The sequence below is a fragment of the Paramisgurnus dabryanus genome, chromosome 21 (assembly GCF_030506205.2).
Source record: "Paramisgurnus dabryanus chromosome 21, PD_genome_1.1, whole genome shotgun sequence".
Lineage (NCBI taxonomy): Eukaryota > Metazoa > Chordata > Actinopteri > Cypriniformes > Cobitidae > Paramisgurnus > Paramisgurnus dabryanus.
Window position 1 is genome coordinate 21,618,587 of NC_133357.1, and position 21,505 is coordinate 21,640,091.

A 21,505-nucleotide genomic window follows, 5' to 3' on the forward strand; every position below is an offset into this window, starting at 1 on the left:
GCATTACAAAAGAACTCTTGTGCTTTGAAAGCACTGAGAAGAACTTACATCTTTTTTTACTTTGTGAAGGACAAATCTTTTGAATGTTAGGTCAGTAATGCATCCGCCCTGTTAACCTTCTTAATAAGTCAAATGAAACCTTGAGAATGTGAATGAAATCATATTCATAATACATTAATTATGTTTCATTATGGTGTTTATAGATGGTTATATTCACATATTACACATTCATCAAATACTTTACTATAAAAATCCACTAAATCCCATCCTCAGGCCCTCAGAAAAGGTTTGTTAGCTGAATTTGTTAGACGCCACTTGGAAATGTGCACAGAAGAGAAATGTGAAACAATCGTAGATCACTTTTAAACTTGGGTCTCTTGAGAGTACTTGGACCTTAAAGGGATATTCCACTTTTTTGAAAATATGTTAATTTTCCAGCTCCCCTAGAGTTAAACGTTTGATTCTTACCATTAAGGAATCCACTCAGCTGATCTCCGGGTCTGGCGGTAGCACATTTAGCATAGCTTAGCACAATCCATTGAATCTGATTAGACCATTAGCATCGCGCTAAAAATAACCAAAGAGTTTCAATATTTTTCCTATTTAAAACTTGACTCTTCTTTAGTTACATCATGTACTACAGTATGACCGACGGAAAATTAAAAGTTGCAATTTTCTAGCCAGTTCCTTGCCATATCGGCCTAGAAATCGCAAATTTTAATTTTCTGTTGGTCTTAGTACACAATGTAACTAATGAAGAGTCAAGTTTTAAATAGGAAAAATATCGAAACTCTTTGGATATTTTTTTGCGCAATGCTAATGGTCTAATCAGATTCAATGAATTATGCTAAGCTATGCTAAAAGTGGTACCGCTAGACCTGGAGATCAGCTAAATGGATTCCAACACGGTAAGAATCGAATGTTTAACTCTACGAGAGCTTGAAAATTTATTTTTCAAACATATTTTCAAAAAAAGTGGAATGTCCCTTTAATACAACCCGAATATTTATCATTTGCAATGTTTCTAGATGCTGATTTTGCAACTGTTTACCATGTCTTGTCCAAAGAAGTGGATTTTTTTAGAAGTGGACGTTTTTGACAAAAATGTTTACACGCACTTAGAGGGTTTTGCAGAGAAAGACAGTCAAATTTGTTAATATTGAAATGACATTGTGAAAATAGGGCACTTTAATTACTGACTAATAACCTTTTCACTGCTTTTGTTTACAGATGCACTTAGAGGGTTTCTTCATATATTTATTTCATTTGAATGAATGGCATACCACATGCATAAAATGTTGCCATATATAGGACACAGAGTAGCTGTTCTGCTATCAATTAATGTGTGCAACGTTTGGTAATTTTACACAGCTATTCAATATTTTAACACGCCATGGCTAGCCGTACACGCTGTAATTTTACATGCAGTGATCCATAGTCACTGTGATCCAAGAATATGTCCACATCATTAGCTTGAGCTTTGTTCTTGTTATTCTGTCGATAGAAAATGATCCAAGGATGTAATGATTCTCTCATGCTTGCTTCTAGTACCTAATAACCCTATTGAATCATGTCTTATCACAGAAAATGGCCCTGCAAATGACACTGTGTACTTGCAAATATACCCAATATTTAATTGTTTTTGACTGAGCTCTCTTTGAAGCCAGTTTTTTGTGAGATTTTTGATCTTACAAAACTAAGATACAAATTAAAAATAAATTGGATAGTAATCTGCTGAAGATAATGAGAGGTGGCCTAATTGCTGTGCCTCAGTTGCTAATAATGAAAAGTGTTATAATGAATAACACAACAGAGGTTGCATAATGAGTTCATCATGCATCTATCTCAGTTGAAGGATGCATCAGAGCTCTCTGAAATAAAAACCTAGCTAATAACCAAAAGAAATGAATATCAAGTGTGTTTTAGACAATATTCAGTACATTTTAGACAAAAATTGGCCAGTTAGTCTGTGAATTTCTTCTCTGGCAAAGAAAATTGTTCGTATGGGATTTTAAAGAAAATTGTACTGCTAATTTCGAAAACTCACCCAAGCCTGTTTACTATTTGCGTTATTGTAGTATTTAAAATGTACAGTATAGATTTTAGCGGCATCTAGTTGTGAGATTTCGAATTGCAAGCAACCTCAATTTCGAAATGCAATGAGAAGCTATTTTAGCTGAACACACCCTACTGAAAAATCCAGCTAAGACCAGCATAAGCTGGTGAGCTGGTTTTAGCTGATCTCCAGCTTGGTTTTAGCTGGTTTTGCTGGTGTAGCAAGCTGGTCTAGCTGTGTTTAGGTCACTTTTTAAGCTGGTCTAGCTGGACTTAGCTGGTCAGGCTGGAAGACCAGCTGGCCCACCAGCATGACCAGCTCTGTCAGCTGGGAGGACCAGCGTAAACCACCTTAAACCAGCTTATGCTGGTCTTAGCTGGATTTTTCAGTAGGACAGGACAAACATATCATTAGTCCCTTTCACACATACAGTCTTTACTGGTAATTTACTGGTAAATTGCAGTTAACATGTCATGTGTGAACAGAACCTTTCCGGTAAATCAGTGCTCCCAATTTACCAGTAAGACAGGTTGTAAGATTAACGGTAATTTGCCGGTAAGCGCTGTGTGTGAACGAAAAATATAGCATTACCGGCATTTAGATGACGTCAGACCGCGCTGACAGATCGGGCGGGCCAATCAGAAAGTTTTTTATACAGGTGACGCAGACTGTTTACGGACGTTTCCACACACATGTTGCTTAAAAGTCGAGCACACCTGAAGTTAACATCCACATTTCTTCACCAAAGTTGTTTAAAACAGCTTACCATCTAATTGCCAAATTGCCGACGTCCTTAGCACACCATCTGTGCAGCCTAATGTGCAAACGCGCAGGTTCCGTGTGACGCCGCCTAACGCAATGTTGTTTGGTCACAAGCAACTTCGCGACCGTTTGCCACAGATGTGAAAACAACAAAATACGAACCGTGGATATTAAGTCATAACCCGCCGTTTACAAATACGACACGGACGGAGCTCGCCGGCCGCGCGCCACAGGTAACTTCCGCTTTCTCTCCGAATTTACCGGTATTTTGATACTGATGTGTGAATGATGTCTTACTGGTAAAAAGACGGAATGTCACTGCATGTGTGAACAGCACATTTTTGTATTTACTGGTAAATTCATTCTGGTAAATTCATGGTAATTTACCAGAATTACTGTGTGAAAGAGGCTACTGTCTAAGATGACATATGGACTAAATCGCTCTTTAGAACGGTTTGTTTGTTTAGGGCTACTTTAGGGCGACTTCCATGTAAGGAGACCCGCAGTGTACGTAGATAAAAACGGCTTATTCTAAGATAATAAAAACAAATCAAGTTCATTATGTAAGGTCTATATATACCAATGATGATATAGTTGCATTTCTGTAAAAAGATCCTTCTAAAAGTTACACAATGCACCTTTAAAGGATGTGACAAATAACAAAATCTGACTGTTTGAAATAATTAGCACGCGTTAATTTAAATAACAGAGGAAATTAAATTACAAAAATGAAATACTATGGCAAGGGCAATTATATATATCTCAAATTACAGATTTTTAAAATCGACTGAAAACACAGTGCCATAGGTAAATTCAACATAGAGTGTGCTCTACACAAAATGTTAAAGATTGTGTATGATGAAATGATTATACATTCAAAAAATATTAAATAGCAATATTATGTCCATGTCATGGCAAACCACCCCAATTAAGAACATGACTGTATAAACTAAATACTAGAAAAACCTTTTTTATCGTGTCTCATGAAGCGTCGGACATCACGCAAATTGACTCAAGTCATTTTCAAGTCCTCCTCTGAAACGCAACATGCTATTAAATATATATTGTTGTTAATGTTGATTGAGTTTGTCAGCAACTGATTATGAAGTGCACAGTTTTCAGTAACTCATGCTGGACTGATATGCGTCAGGTGATGACATCACTGAAGCCCACTTACATCCCAAGGCTTACTGCAATGCTGTGTCTTGCCTGTTGTTTTCATTCAAATTATTGTGTATTTTAATTAAACCTAGTATTTACTACTGTTTTCATATAATAGTTTTCTTCGACTTTACATTATTTAGATAAAACACTGTTAACTTTGATTCTGTTGCATAGAAATAGAAGAATAATATTTAGTTTTGTTTTATTTGCATCCAATTGTGATTTGTTACTTTCAGAAAAGTTTGACCATTTTATTCGTTTGTAGTCCAACTCAGATTCATTAAATTAATTAACAATTTTTCAAGTCATTTTGTGTTACATGTTTTAGTTTTCAATCCAAATTCATCATCCAAAATTCTTTGGTATTGTTTCGCCCCAGAATATATATATATATATATATATATATATATATATATATATATATATATATATATAGTGTGTTAAATAAGGCAGTACTATGTGTGAATTATCACACCATGTATTTTAGTACGCTCTAATACAAAAAGACTGCATGACACGTTCATACCATGGAAAGACAGTCGTCCTTGAACCGTGTTCTTTCCCATCTTGTTTTCTGCCACACATTCATAGCCTCCGGCATCCTCCTGCTGGAAACTGGGAATCTCCAAAACCACATTTGAGTTTTTCATCTTCACCTTGCTGGGAAACGGAACCCCATTCGCCCTCCTCCATGTGATCTCGGGAACCGGGCTTAAAGGAGGGGAAAAGGAGGTAAATAAAAGGGAAGGGACATATGTAAGTGAACGAGAGAGAGAGAGAGAGAGAGAGAGAGAGAGAGAGAGAGAGAGAGAGAGAGAGAGAGAGAGAGAGAGAGACAGAGATAGGAAAGCTAAAACCTCTGTGAATGGATACTGTATTTAATTGAATTATAGTGTAGATAACTGTCTTTTCTCCTCGGATCTCAGCTCTTACGTACTAAATGAGTTAGATTTCCTCATAAGACACCATCTTATTTCTTTTTGCAAGAAAATTGAAGAAAACGTATATGGTTCTTCCGCTAATGGGATCAATTGAGACAGTAAAATTGCCTGGAGGCAAAAAATAGACCGCTATACGCTATTTCCCAAACAGACTTTGACAAGCGTGTTTAAAAGGTGCAGAGAAGAGGTGGAAAAGGGCCGAGCCTGAAAAACACATTTAGCTCAGTGACAGAGCGCCATTAAATGTCGGGAAACCCGTAAAGAAAGACAGCGGCATCTCGAGCTGAATAAGAACTCCACTTACTTCCCCAAAGCGAAACATTCCAGTGTCACGATGGATCCCTTTGCAGCTGGAACCATGTCAGAGAAATGAACCTCAATTTTTGGCTCGTATTCACCCATGACACCTGTAAGAAACAAATACTGCTTCATTTTCCATTTACTGTACTGTATAATTTATGCATTGGTTGAGATCTCCACATGATCATTGCTCTTCATGCGGTACGATCTCAACAAACAACTCAAATATTAGATCTAATTGATGTGATGCCATTTTGGTGTCCTATGTCTCCTGAATTTTCAGTAATGCCTTAAACTGCTCAGATTGGCAAAGATACCAAACTAACAAAAGTGTATTCGATAAATCCAAGAAAGTTTTTCACTAGACACAAAAGCATCAAATAATTTATGTTTGCAAAGTACATTAAGGACTGTGAAAAAACTAAGCAGGGTTGTCTAGGATTTCAAGCTCCAAAACAAGCTGTTGCAACTTGATGCAGAGCTACAGTAATTTACACCGCCTCGTAATGTTTAATAAAGTGTTTGCACAGATAACATGCTGTCAAACAACATCAGATAAAGTAAGTGTTATATATCCAACCTACCTGTAAATACAATTGTTAGGTTTTAAATAAACAATGAATCTGCATCATCTACTGTACATGAGAAGATACATTGCAATTTACCAAAGCCAATGGATATACCAAGATGTGGCACTGCTATTACTATGAATAGGAGACAATGCAAAGCTCAATTTGGCCGCTCTGGCGACTAAAGTCCCGCCTTTCAGTTAAAAGAACCAATCATCAATCAATAAAGACTGAAGATTCTCTGGAAGAGGGGATTTATACAGAATCTCGTGAGGCACAGTAGCTAAAACAACCTTAAAAAAAAACAGGTGTTTTTGAGCTTAAGAAACAAAAGTTATGGTATAGTTAATCTCAGACTGATCAAGTTGTTGGTTAGAAATATGTTAATTGTGATTTTAGAATGCAATTTATTAAAATATCTTTCTCCATTCAAGTAGATGAACTGCCCAGAAGTGTTGCAAAGATGGCTGCCTAGGGGTGTAACAGTACATCTGTATCGATACATCAATGCCACACATAAAATATCGATATGAGGTACCTTTATTTTGACACTCTCCGTGTCCTCATTTCTTGACGTAACGTCCATCTACGCATTTCCACCAAAGCGCAAATTTTCCTTTATTTTCATGTGCTAATGTCAGCAAGTCAATGCAATGTAGTGATAGACCGATATATATCGGCCGGCCGATATATTGGGCCGATTTTTGCGAGTTTTATGTATATCGGTATCGGCCAATACATGGCTGCTGTGTTCGCCGATTTTTTCCGGCATTATTTACAGACAGAGTGCTGGAAGCCGCAAGCAATTGCAGGTCATGTGACTAAAAACAACAAACCTTTCCATGACAACATTGAAAGCTCGGCTTATCAGCTGATCATAGCTGGACAAGGAGGTTTTTTATTTCTCATTTCTATATATATTTGTAGTAGTAAAGTGCTAAAAATCAATAGCCTTTGCTGATAGTTCCTCTTCATCGTTGAGAGTGCAGTTCATGGTTCCATAGCACCCTCACTTGTTTTTACTATTTGTTAAATATAGGTTTTTAAGTTCAATAAATGTAACTTTTTTAAATTGAGACTTGTAACATTTGGCCTCATTGTGCCATTTTTATGATTTAAATTGATTGAGCAAAAGCAGTATCGGCTCCAAATATCGGCTGAAAATAAAAATCAGCAGCCTGTCTCGGTCATCGGCCAAGGCTGAAGAAACAAAAAATCGGCATCGGCACTAAAAAAAAAAATCCATATCGGTCGATCCCTAATGCAATGTAGCAACAAAGCGGTTGTAGCAGCGAAAACACAGAGAAGGAGACAGAAGATGTTGCGACTGCTATCGGACGCAAATCGTGGGTTTGAAATATTTCGTATTTGGAAAATGTATTGGAAAAACAGATTGGCAGAAAACCTTAGCATGCACCAGCAAAAACACTAAAGACGTTGGGCCGGTTGCACCATCCGGACGTATAAAAGTTGAGTGTAAGTCCTACGTCGAGCTTAGCTATGTCCGACATTGTGAAAAATATATACGCCTGTTGCACCATCTGAAACTACGACCAGACGCAGCTACGCTCAGCGTAGATGATGCGCGTTACCGCGTATGCGTTTAACTGCAGTGATATTTAGATGCCATTCGAGTTTACTTTGGTAAAAAACGTACACTTACTGCTGCCAGCTAATAGATAAATTATGAGAGCTTTCCTCGTGTTTACCAGTGCGCTCTCCTTCTAGATCCTTGAGTCACGTGCAGACCCATCATTCACGAAAGCCTTTACTGTACGCACAAAAGGTGTATAATAGTTTGCAGATTCATTATAACAGCTCAAGTTTCAAACAAAATTAAATTAAAGCCTTTAATAAGTTCTCTACAGTGTCTTTGTAAGTATTTTATTATATACTTCATATACTTCTCTCTACCATGCATGAAAGCACATTGCTCGCGTATCCTGTGCATTAGACGCGCCAATGTCTCGTCACATTTCATTATTTCTATTTTTGCCATAGAAAAAAGTCAATACTTTATACTTACGCCTACCCTTGAGTAAGTTTAAGTCTCAAACTTGCGCTACGGCTAGATGGTGCAACAGGTGTAAATTCTACATTCGACGTAAAGCGCATTTTACGTCTTACGACCGGGTTTATGCCCGTTGAATGTTGCCATCATAAGCTTAATTTTATGTGACATTTTTCCCTCATTATTATTATTATTTTTTTTTTTAAGTGTATTTTTTCCTTAGTTTGTTGTTGTAAATGTTCCAATTGGGACCGATTGTGACTATTTTATAGTGTTTCATTAAACATTGTTATATGTTATGGTTGCATTGGTGAGTTATTAAAAAGGTACTTGCTTAAAGTCGCCATGAAACGGAAGTAGCGATTGCCTTATTTTCCCCGTGGTGACGTATATCCGAATGAAACGGCTTTTGAGATGAAATAAGGCAGGGTTGGATTTGAATTTGTCCATCGAGATCTGATTGGATCGTTTGAAGTTGGGTCGTGTTGCTAATTGCTAATCACTGCGATCTTCTCCCGGACCCCGCCCACCTGCCATACTTTTGACCGGAAGTGAAGAGAGATCGTTTTGAGGAGGGGAGGAGATTTGCATTTTTGATTTAAGATTATGAGCACACACGAATTTTTAAAAAATAATGAAGCTCACAGATAAGTCATTTGTTAATAATACCACACTATTAAAAATACATATATAGTTTTTCATTTCAATTTCATTGCGACTTTAACTACGCACGTAATATTGAAGTATTGATAAATAAATCACATCTAATTCAATCTTAATTGCGTCGATGTGTTTGATGTAGCGGCAAAAATCGCATCGCTGGTGGAGATCACCGCTACGGTATCGTATCGCAAAGAACTGTCCGATTTACACCCCTACTGCCTAGTTCCCTGAAAGGACTTTCAATTGAAATGCAACAAATCACATCATCTCAAGATCCATAAAAACCCTGCAGAAGCATCACACTCATTCAAAGTAAATTTTTGAGCCAAGTGGATTTCAAAAACAAACAATCGAATCACACCTTTCACAAACAGTTTGCTGTATCCACCCTCATGTCGCTTAAAAAAAGCGTTCGCCTTTTTCTCATTCAACACAAAAAGCAATTTGTCAAAACTGCTCTTTTTCACACATTGGAAATTCAAGATCACTGCCTGTCAAGTTCAAGTTGCAATTTTGCTCTGTTAGTTACAAAGAAAACATATTATTTTTCATATCCCCAGAACAATTACCACTAGGCTAATGCAAATCGTGAACACAATATACACTTAGGTCTGTTTGATTTTAGTCATCTAGGGCATCGAGTGAGCCAAAACTGCAATTGGTGAATCTTTGCTTGGGTGACCTCAGTAAGTCCCCCTGTGTTTTTATGGTTGTTTATATGTCTATGTCAAAAGTATCTTTTCCTTAAAACTGCAAACACAATCTCACAAATGCAGTTTTCTTCATCACAAACATATTGTTACCAATCACATCAACATGTTGAAAGATTGGATCAGGCAGTCCGAGCTGGTGTGACCGAGTGGAGGCAGAACTAATTTGTATCTTCATAAATATTTAAGCACAGTATACTAAATTAAGCATGGGTATAGAGTTACATTCAAACTATTTTAAAGGGATATTTAAAAAAAAATGATATTAAACCCATGATTTACTCACACCCAAGCTGTCCGAGTTACATATGTCCATCGTTTTTCAGACAAACACATTTTCGGATATTTTAGAAAATGTTTTAGATCTTTCTGTTGATTAAATGTAATGTTACGGGGTCCACGACCTTCAAGTCCAAAAAAATTGCGTCCATCCTTCACAAATCAAATCCAAACGGCTCCAGGATGATAAACAAAGGTCTTCTGAGGGTAATCCGCGCGGTGTTGTTGTAGAAATATCCATATTTTAAACTTTATTCACGAACATAAATACCTTCCGGTAGCGCCGCCATCTTAGACTCCTCTGTATTAGCGTAGTGTACGCACTTTTCTTAGTGACGTATGACAAATTCGGAGGGCGGGGGCACAGAGCAGCAGCAGAGTAGCCTCCGTACGCTGCATAAGCTCTCATCCTGAATGCAGAAGCGACTAAGATGGCGGCGCTACCGGAAGGTAGTTATTTACGTTAATAAAGTTTTAAATATGGATATTTCTACAACAACACTGCGCAGATTACCCTCAAAAGAGGAAAACGATGAAAAACGATGGACATATGCAACTCGGACAGCTTGGGGGTGAGTAGATCATGGGTTTAATATCATATTTGGCCGAACTATCCCTTTAAAGGAACAGTATGTAGGATTGTGGCCAAAACCAGTACTGCAATCACACAACTGGTGGCCAATACACAACATGACAACATAAACATCAGTTGAGGGCTGCAACTTCACTTTTTAAATGACAATATTGTGGCCGGACCACTGTTGTCAGTGATATAAGTATTTGAAATGAAAATTATTTCTTAATGTCTAGTGACATGTCAGGGCTATTTTATGATTAATTGATAAACATTTCTTACATACTGTTCCTTTAACTTTCAAATATGTCATTTTGGTGAACAAACACGAGTTTTAAAGGGATAAAGTTATCGACTACGGGGGGCTTTAAAAATCAATGGTTCTTTCGGTTGTAGTCGACCTGGGAACTGGGAATAAAGTATAATCAGTGTCATGGCTCTTCCCATTGGGTAAATTATTGACAATTACCATCCGTCCGTAGCACCAGAGGGGTCGGGGAGCTCAGGACTTTGCCCTTAGTAATGCGATTTACCACCACGCACGTGTAGTTCCCCACATCCGACGGCTCCACTTTGGCGATGTAAAGGTTTCCCGTCGCCTGAGAGACAAAGCGACGATTGTCTTGCTGAACAAAGTAAGGGTACTCATTAAAGACCCATGCAAATGAGAGATCTGGAAAGCAGAGCACAGAGCAAATGTAATTCATTACAAAAACAAATGAACTGGGGTGGACAAACACAAACTGCTGGCTACTTAAAGGTAAAGCGCTCAATTTCTTAGATTTAAAAAACAACCCAGATAAATGTGCAAAAACAAAGTCGATTCCCTCGAAAGGTGTAAATGTGGGGTTCTGTACCTAATGACCAGCTAAATACTTAATCAACCAAACTAACTCAACCAATGGTACGAGGTAAAACCATTTGTTAAGCTGACTAATGGGCTATGTGGGAACTCGTCACTTTTGTATTTTATTTGTAGACACTAGAGACAGAAATTACATCATTCACATTACAGTACATTTCTTGCCTCAAGAAATCAAAAAAGCGTGCATACTTGGTCAAAAGAAAAAAAGTCTGTAAGGTACAAATATTTAAATGCACATAAATGCCCACAGAGCACAGTAAGTCTGTATTTTACTCATAAATGTGACAAATATGAAGGCACTTTAATGCTAAGCTGAAGTGTAAATCAAAAAAGTAACACTGTTATAGCCTTACCTCCGGCATATGATGGCGTACCGCACAGTAAAACCACCCCTTGGCCCTCTCGCACAGATACGGCACTTCTCGTCTGAGTTTTTAAATTCAAGTCTGAAAGGTATAAAAAATTCACAATATGCACATAAAATAAATCAGAGGCATGACACTTTTTATCATTGGGAATTGAAGTATTTTTCCCTATCCCGGCATAATATTCAAAGCCATATGTAAGTAAAGCCACTGCAGTAGTAATGCACAAGCGCAAAAATGTCTTTGTCTGATCTGATAATTCTATTTATTGACACTAATGAATCTAATAACTTCAGTTTATAATGCGTAAAATATACATAAAAAATTATATATTATGTAGTGTTCCAGTAGCTTAATTGGTAGAGCATTGTGTTAGCAGTGCCAAGGTCATGGGTTAAATTCCCATGGAGCACACATACTGATAAAATGTATCATAAATGCACTCTAAATCGCTTTGGATAAAAGCATCTGTCAGATGCATAAATATAACCCACCTATTCATCATAGCAATCACTCGTTTTCCAAAAAACAGATAATTGACTCATTATCTAAGCTAGGCCAATATTAGAAGCATGCACCTTTTTTAAAACAGGTTATCCTGAATTGAGGGGCTAACACAGTATGCTAACACACAGCTAATGTCTTACATGCAAATTGGAGGCTTGCTCTTCTACTAAGCACTGCTCCCAGTGGGTTGAATGCAGTGCACTGGTATATTCCTCCATCCTGGGACCGGTCCAGACTCCTAATGACTAAATTCCCCCCGGATAGCCGCCGACGGGAATCAGTCTTGAAATTAATCAATGTGCCGTTCAGAGTCCACCTACAGATGCACAAACAGACAAATAATAGAGTAAAGCTCAATATGTTGACATGGCCATTCAAATTGATCGATTTGATTCGAAATCACCTCTGAAATTGATTTTGTTTCGGATGTACCAGTGCCGAATCACTGTACTTGTACAGTATCTTATCAAAGTACTACCGATGATGAGATTGGCATTACAGATGCACAAAATTTGCTGTAAGAAATGAAATAGTAATATAATATATTTCCAAATGTCTAATCTAACCCTATAAAATCCATGAACTATTAAGCAGCTGGGTTAAAGCCCTGTGTTTCTGAACGATTTCCCCCAGCTCCTTTTGTCCTTTTCATTGCATGATGATTAGTGCTGGAGAGAACCATCAATTTGGTTTTCTCACACCTCATCTACGCCTATCATTAAGACCCAAGATCCGAGCCCACCTGAGGCCACAACCACTAGCGCGCGTTTCAGCGGCCAGCCCACTAATGCGGCCAGCTTTTCAAAGGATGTTGGATCATTTGAGCTTCCTGGGGTCTCACCAGTCATTTATTCTGACAGGGCATCAGCCGGGTTGAACTCCCATGGTTCAGATGTGTGTCTGCACACCCCAGGAACAGATGCCAGGGGCAGACAAACCAGCTAAGGTGGTTAGGCTGGTCTGTTTGAATGGTTTTAGAGGGGAAGATGGCTAAACCAATATAAACCAGTATATCAGACTGGTTAGACCTCTTTTCATGCATTTGTTTCATTGTTTAATTTTTTGTTCTAAAAAATCCATATCAATGTCGGAGTGGCATTTTTTGTATATATAATTTTTTTTTAAATGACATTATATATTGGCAAAAATCCTTTTTGTTGCCGTGTTTGGTTTTATTAGTTCCTATCATGTTACATCCTCTTTAAAATGTCTAGGGATGTGTTCACACTATGTGACACCACAGAAAAAAGTGTTATTAACCACCCAGACAAATTTGAAGGATTAAAAAAGCCAAATACATAACATAAGTTATCAAAACCTTGGAAAAACTTCAAGCTGGGTGCTTGTCGCATCTTAAACCATGTGACTCCAGTGCATTATTGAGCCACGTTTTAGCCCCACCCGAATAGTCCTGAAATCGTTGTAGCTTCACAATTCAGTACTACAGTACATAATTTACAGTCTTTGTAATATGTTTCTGCAATACAACATTTAAATCAAACATATAAATAAATCAAACAAAAGTCCCTTTCAACCATAAAGTCTTTACTGGTAAATTGCAGTTAACAGGTCATGTGTGAACAGAACCTTTCTTGTAATTCGGAAATAGATTACCAGTAATTTATCAGTAAGTGCTATGTGTGAACAAAAAATAAAGATTACAGGCATTTTGAACAGACGACGTCAGACCGCGCTGACAGCTTTGGGCCAATCATAATGTTTATCATAATACAGATGACACGTTTACCCCCGCACTGTTTACGGACGTTTCCGATCCAAACACGCTGCTTAAACGTCGAGCACACCTAAAGTAAACATCCACATATCTTCACCAAAGTTGTTTAAAACATGTGCCAATAACATTCTATGTGCCGAATATCCGACGTCCTTCGCACAACCTCTGTGAAGCCTAATGTGCAAACAGTACTGTTGTTTAAGATGCAGCCTTAGTTTGACGTCGCCTATTGCAATGTGGTAATGAGCAATTTTGCGATTGTCAAAGTTTGCCACACATGTGAAAACAACAAAATGCGTACCGTGGATATGAAGTCATAACCCGGTCGAGTTTACCGGTATTTTGATACTGATGTGTGAATGATGTCTAACCATGGTTTCACACCAGCCGCGTTTGAGACATCAAATTTGCATCTACCGTGCCTAGTTTGCCGCATGAACATTTTGAGTTCACTCGCTTCATTCACATGTGAAAGACGCGCGTGAAATTCTAGTTATCGAGACATTCACGCGGAAATTTGCATCATGGGAGGGGCTTCTGCGACTCCGCTCGCTTTCTGTAATCACGTCACTACTAGAGCAAGCTCCTGATTGGTAAACGCGGCGCATTTTTCAGCCAAAGTTCAATTTTTTCAACTCGCACGTTTCCCGCAGCAACACTTAATTCACGCCATTTTCGCAAACTAGACGTGCAAATGAGGCGGAATTGCGTCTACTGCGCCGCGCTAAATGCCTCATTCGTGCCGCGAGACCTCCAGACGCGCGTCAATGCGTCTTTACATTACTTAACATTAAAATCACTCGCGCTTGATCTTTTTTGTATTGTACTGTTTTTTATGCTGCCTCTTGGCCAGGTCGTCATTGTAAATGAGAACTGGTTCTCAATTGACTTACCTGGTTAAATAAAGGTTAATAAATAAATAACGAAAGGCACGACGCATAGCGGTGTTAATTTCAAATAATTTCAAATCGTCTGAGTGCTGCCCTCTTCAGGTTAAACGATGGGTACTGCAGTTGAATTTTCCTATTGGATGTTGGGTCAAAAAAATAACTTGTGACGTAAGCAGGTTCAAACTCACCACGCCCTTGTTACGATCTCACCACACACTTGGTACGAGCTTAGTTCGTCCCCTCTATCTCCGTTGGGGTCTGCCCACTTTTCTTGCATTTTTCAAATATTGCAGTGGGTGGAGTCAGGCTCTGACCAGGGGTTTAGTTACACTTTAAAGTCAGAAGTTGTTCCCTGGTCCCTGTTTATACCGTTATGAAGCTTGGAACCGCCAGGACATTTTCTAATATAAATCTGATTGTGTTTGTCTGAAAAGAGATAATCATGTCCATCGAGGATGGCTTGAGGGTGAGTAAATCTTTTTTTTTTTTTGCTCGAGTATCCCTTTAAACCAGCCAAGACCAGCAAACCTCCTTAAGCTGATTTAGTCCATTTTATTCAGTCATTCACCCTGACAGTGCTGAATACAATGAACCTAACAGAGGAATCATTCCTAAAATACACATCAATCCCACAATGCTCTGACGTAACACCTAAAATCCCATGAGACCGGTAAAAACGCAAAGCTTTGCATGCTCAGACACAGAGGGACATGAGCTGGTTTCGCCACCCACACTACAAGTTCCGCTTTAGTGAAAGACACAAAAGGTTAACCGTACATCATAGAGCAAACATGATGGAACAACACTTGACTTGATGCATTGGTTTCAGTCACAGCGGCTTAACATTTTCACCCATGTATATGTATTATCTTCTCGTTTTTACCACGTTTATCTCTAAGAGCAGCTGTACGTGTCACGAACGCGACTCGGATCAGGGTGAAGGCCAGGAACAAAACGCTCTTGACATCTCAGAAATTCGCTGCGATAGCATTTCCTCACCGTTCGCATCATCTGCCGCTTCTGACGCGAGGCCTCCCGCAAGCAATGCAAATAAGAGACACGTCAACAGGCGGCTTGCTGTTGAGTAAAAATAGTACTAAGGCAAACGAAGCTCGATCAAGGGCACAGCGGCGAATGGGTGTCACATCCGATAACGGGGAAAACGGAGATCGAAAACGAGAAATGGGGAGTGGGGTGTGAAGTGGGGTTATGCTCGCCTCAAGGCTTTTCCGGAAAGCGTTGTCTCTGGTGTGGCTAAGGTTGAACTTGAGTCGACCCTGCTGTTCATATCAATTTTGTATGAAGTATGTGGGGGGCTTCATTGATATGACTGTTGGTCCTGGATCATCTGTTCATTTTTCTTCTCGCCACGCGGTGCTCAGACCTTTAACACCTGTGGACTGCCCTGGAGACCTGTCTCTGGCTGTGGTAACCAGCTTGTGTTCCAGAGGAGCAATCTCTCTCCATACAAACACGCACACACACAACTGCTTAAAGACAACCAGCATGGGCACTTTCATTCAACAGCTTGAAAGGGTTTTTCAATATAAGGGTTTTTAAAAAATAAATGAAACATAAATATTCATAATTCATAACATATGTGAGATTATATTTTCTAACGATTAAACCAAATGGCATGTTCTTGCAGTCTTGTTTGAACTTTGTGTCTTGGCCTGAAGCTGCTAAGAAAGATGTTTGCATTTGTTGTGCTAATGAAATATTTCTAATCAATGTTTTGTGTCCAAAATTTACTCATGTTGTAAGTAGCAGTGAAAAAATTTACATCCAGCCAGTTTTCATCACGAAAAAATCCCTTTGGGGTGATACATGACCCCTCTGCTTCACGTCTGGATTTGGATCACCCTGTTGGGGTTTATTCTGTGCATTATTTTTGGCTGGATTAGTTTTCTGGATGTGCATTATTACTTACTTAAAATGACTCTTTAGACCCTCGTATGTTTAAATAGTGTCAAAAATAAATAAAATAAAAAACTAGAGAAATTTCTGTAAATGGGCAAGAATAACAATGACCCCTACAAAAGCTTTCTTTAAATGTTTTACACATATCTTGCTATTAACTGTTAACTCTTTCCCCGCCATTGATTAGTTATTTTTTCAATTAAGAGAAAATGTTTTCCTGCCAATGACGAGTTTTTACGGCAATCCATATTTCTGCTATTATAAAACGTGCAATGGATAAAAGTATGTAGGCAGCTATTGGTCTCGTTATGTATATAATGTAGTGTGCTAGTATCTAATATATGATTATGTAGCTTGCTATGAAATTACAAATAGAGCTTTGATATAAATGTTTCTGTCCAACTATCTTATGTATCATTAAAAGCCTACTACCATTCAAAAGTTTTAGGGTCACACACCGAGTGGTCAGGGGTGTTCACTGATATGCTCACACAAAAATCACTCCAAAAGATGCTTTCCAACAGCTGTTTTAGCATTCGTTGTTAACTTGTGGACCTATTTTTCCAAACGCCTCACACCCGTACATTCTTCCGCTTAGAGCTTGAATAATAGACACTCCAGCCCAGGTGGTGGCGCTAATCCGCCTTTGCCAATTGCAAGAATAGAAACAAAGTTCCCGGCGCGGAGTAATACCGTACCTCACAGGACGTCTAATACAGTCAATGGAGTTGGCAAAAACTACGATAAAACCTGTTGGAATGCTTCTTTTGGAGCGATTTTTGTGTGAGCATATCAGTGAACACCCCTGACCACTCGGTGAGTTTCACGTCTTTGTAAACGAAAGTTTAATGCATTTTAGGAAGGATTGTTCCAGTGCACCATTAAACCCATTGTAGAGGTCTGAGCTGAAACACAAACACGTGAAAATTCTCAGGGCAGCCGAAAATGTCGAAATTTCAGTCAAAACCGTTCTATTTCACCATAAACAATCTGAAAACAGGGCTTTAAGTCTAAAATACCTAACTTGTCCTATAAAATACAGCTACAACTTGAATGAAAGCTCGTAATTTTGTTATCAAATAATCCTGAACACAGAAATGTGGAAAAATCGTTTAACGTTCCACAATTCAGTACTACAGTAGTTCACAGTCTTTGTATTGTGTATAAGCAATACATTTTATAATGTGAACAATTCTCTGAAATTACTTTACATGGACTTTAATATAAAAATACTACTTTTGCTGATTTTGCTGTGTAAATATCTAATTTTTTTATTTATTTGCACACAGTGGGGGTTTGGTTGAAATAATGGTTCCCATGAATCAGATGTGGCTGTGTATTAAATACATCATGAAAAGGCAAAAAATACAGAAGTGAGATGCTATCAAACTGAAAGAACAATGTGCTTTAATTTGTATGTTTATTTAAAAAAAATTGGTATTTATACCATGGCATTAGGCTGTATTTGTATTCAGAAAAAAACACATCTATTAAAGAAACCCAATTTTTATGCAAGGATTAATGTAAGAGAGCAGGTGTTAAAACTCTAATAGAACTTAAAAGCTTGGACATTTTGAACTCAAGGCTTTGATGTATTCTTTTAAGTAAGTACCCTGTCATTTGCACAAATCTTTTTAGCAGCAGATTCATTTAAACGTCGCGGAGTGACTCACTTCAAAAACATATTGGTGTCTGCGATCGTAGTTCATTGAAGAATTTCTTACGGATTATATCAAATCTTTTTGGCAATTCACCGTTCATATCTTGTGCTGCCACTAAGCGCGGGGATTTGATGAAGTTTGTCAAATGTTCTCGCTTGGGGTTTTCTGTCAATATTTTTGCCGAGGTGTCAGGAAACTTTGGTTGGGAAAAATGATATTTTGACAGTAAAGGGAGCAATCGCCGCACACTGTTCAGGCTCAGGCCTGTGAGATAGTGGAGAAGTAATTTAAAAGTGCATCTACCTTCAGTTTTTATGAACCTTGTGGTTGTAGCGGCGCAATTTATTCTAGAGAGCTGACAACTCAGCTTCCCTACTCAATAGCAGGAAGGAGCTGGCGTAAAGCACTTCAGCTCTATTTGCACATCAAGAGAGGTGTGCAGGTTAATGCTCCTGCAGCGGCTCTGTGTGAAGCTGAGCACGGCGAGAGAAAGAGCAAAAAGATCATTTGAAGAAAGCGAGAAATGCGCAGGCCTACAAAGCATACAGTACGGCTAAACATCACCCGTATGCCTTGGATCAGCGGGGTGACGTGGGTCCCTTAACAGAGGTGAACCCAGAATTCACTCTGTATAGTGATTAAACCAAAAACGAAGATCTCCACCCGACACACTCGATGTATGCCTGCTGAACGTTTCTCTGTGCAAAAGTCAAAATAGGAAAAGCATTCTATCTATTTTCTAAGCTTGTTTTCATCTGCTTTTGAATAAAAGATGCACATATCCCATTCAAACAACCTAGTTTGAATTGAATGATGCATGACACATGTGGCGTGTCGCATGTGTAATTAATGCTAAATATGTCGATGCATTCGCTGTCGATGAGACACTTCTGAGCGAACCTGCTGTAAATGTAGTATTTTTACGACTCTTCTGTTCAAAAGGAGCTGGCACCAGAAAGTGAAATCTATAACCCATTAAATTAAAGGAACACTCCTGACTGACCATTGATATCAGATAATGCAGATGTCCGAATGTGACACAGTCTATATCTAATCTGTGCGTACAGACTGCTTTTTCACAGATGTTGCAAAGGGGAGAAAGCTGCGAAAACCGTACATCACAGTCAATAAATACTAATAATATCATTTAGCACTGCACGAATAAACACCCTTATGAATGACTGGTGATGCAGAATGATTCAAATTACAGTGGGGAGGAAAAGGATGAAGTGAAGAAGAGGCAGAGATACAGCAGCATACCTGTACTGTGGTGAAGGAATGCCTTTAGCATCACAGGTCAGAGTGGCTTCTTCCTCCAATGAGCCGACCGTGAGATCGCTGGGCTCCATCCGCCATTTTGGGCCGTTAAAGGATTTGTAATCCAGACACTCTGAGAAGCAAATGACAAAACACGTAAATTTACGTCTCATAAGAGTACAGTGGTTTACACAGAACTAAACAGATCAATGTAAATCGTAACTGATTCATGTTCAATTTAATTGATTTAAAGGGACAGTTCACACAAAAATAAAATGTATGCCATTTTTCTCACCCTCATGCTGTTCTAACATGAAGAAAAATACGAAGAGCTCACATGCAAAACCCTCTAAGTGCGTCTGACATGTTTTCTTGTAAATGAGACTCTTAATTGATTCTGAAAAAAAAACTGTTATTCCTGAATGACTTCATGCTGGGATTAAGTGAATTTTAAGCGGTATTTGATGAATGTATAATTTGTGCCAAGAGCATTCGGTTAACTCTTTCCCTGCAGTTAACTTGTCAATTAAGAGAAAACTCTTCCCTGCCAATGACGAGTTTTTCCGGCAATCCGTATTTCCGCTATTATCTACCAGGTGGATTACATAACGTATAAAAGCCAGAAGTATTCCCAAAGGGCAAACTCTATGTATGGTTTGATCATTGTTATGAATCTGATCTCTATTAAAAGTACTTCACACAAAGGTGATAAAAGAGAACAAATGAAGGAAGGATGAAACAGTTTTTTTGTTTGAAAGCAGAGGGCCTTTTCTTTCATTTGATATATTTTATGTTTATATTTAAAGAAAAACATTTCTGGAAGGCATTAGACTTTTGTAATAATCATAAAAAATGCTGGCACTGGCTGGCAACTTTTGTTTTAAAAACGCTGGCAGGAAAAGAGTTAATATCATTATCTCATTTTTAAAAGTTAAGTGGCATTTGCATATGAGCTCATATTTTGTAGGACTGCAACTAATTATTATTTTTATAATCGATTAATCAGGCGATTATTTCTTTGATTAATCGACTAATCGAAAAAAAAAAACATAAATATTTACTCAATTCGATGTTTTACTTATTATTGTTAAATAAGAGTAGTCACGTGTACTGTCGAAGTCTACTTTTAAAAGTGCAAAAAACACACAATACTACAGAGTTTTACTAATATTATCTTTTTGATTTTGATATTTTAAGCTTTAAATAAAAAAGTTGGTGCAGCTTTTAAATAGTAAAACATTTTTAAATATCAAAACATAAGTAACAAATTGAGTCTTTAGGGATGTGCTGGAGAGGAAAGTTTGCCAAAGATTTTTATTAAACTCATTGGGCTCTATCTTACACCCGGCGCAATGCAGCGCAATGCGCGACGCAAGTGTCTTTCGCTAGTTTCCACCCTAATTTTCACGTTTAGCGCCGCGTTGTTTAAATAGCAAATGCATTTGCGCCCCCTTTTGCACCCATGGGCGTTCTGGTCTGAAAACGAGGTGTGTTCAGGCGCATTGTTGGCGCGTTGCTATTTTGAGGCAACTAAAATAGACGCCATTGACAAACAAAAACCTGGTCTAAAGTCTAAAGTCAATGGCGCAATGTGTTTTATGTTATTTAAAGAGCGCATTAGTAAAATGCGCCTATACACGGGAGGACAACGCGGGTTTGCTTATCACAAGGTACATGAATGCGCAGCAGCACAAAAATGCTTTTAAATATGAAAGATTAAAGGATTGAATGTAAAAGATTACTATTGAGTCTCTTGGACATAAATGAGGACTAATTATGAGACGTTATAGGTGCAAAGAGCTGCTTCACCTGCAGCCTGGTAAGTAAATAAATGCTTTGCTTTGAACAAATGCGTCTGTTTTTAAATGTTTTTTTTAATGCTACCTCACAAATTTATTGTATATGATGACTCTGTACCTGTGGATATGGTGAGATGAGAAACATTAAGTAATGCTTAAAAAAACTCTTTGCTAAAAAAAAACGCTGTCCAAAGTGCTGAAACGTGCAGAGAGCCATTTGTAAATTCTTTATCTCCTGTTTGTTACAAATAAAGTATTTTTAGAGTACAAACCTTATCTTACATACTTGTAAATTATTTTTTGATGATATTGGATAGCCATACATTTAAAGCAATTACAAGTCTGCTTTTTACTTCCATGACAAAAAGAAAACGGAATCTTCTTCCTCCGCTTAGTTTTTCAGTTTACAAAGTCCGTCATCTAAAGGGCGATTTATAGTCGTGCGTAGGTCCTACGGCGTAGCAGCTACGGCGTAGG

General features: G+C 38.2%; 1 protein-coding gene across 1 annotated transcript in view; it reads right to left on the bottom strand.

Moving 5' to 3' along the window:
• Positions 1 to 21,505, bottom strand: part of cntn3a.2 (contactin 3a, tandem duplicate 2) — a 134,710-nt gene that overhangs the window by 76,992 nt on the left and 36,213 nt on the right. Inside the window, exons 3-8 of the mRNA XM_065286248.2 lie at positions 19,233 to 19,362; positions 11,907 to 12,082; positions 11,248 to 11,340; positions 10,499 to 10,702; positions 5,228 to 5,330; positions 4,509 to 4,693 (exon numbers count right to left, since the gene is read on the bottom strand). Of these exons, the coding sequence (XP_065142320.1) occupies positions 4,509 to 4,693; positions 5,228 to 5,330; positions 10,499 to 10,702; positions 11,248 to 11,340; positions 11,907 to 12,082; positions 19,233 to 19,362 (891 nt within the window). The remainder of the gene's footprint in view (positions 1 to 4,508; positions 4,694 to 5,227; positions 5,331 to 10,498; positions 10,703 to 11,247; positions 11,341 to 11,906; positions 12,083 to 19,232; positions 19,363 to 21,505) is intronic.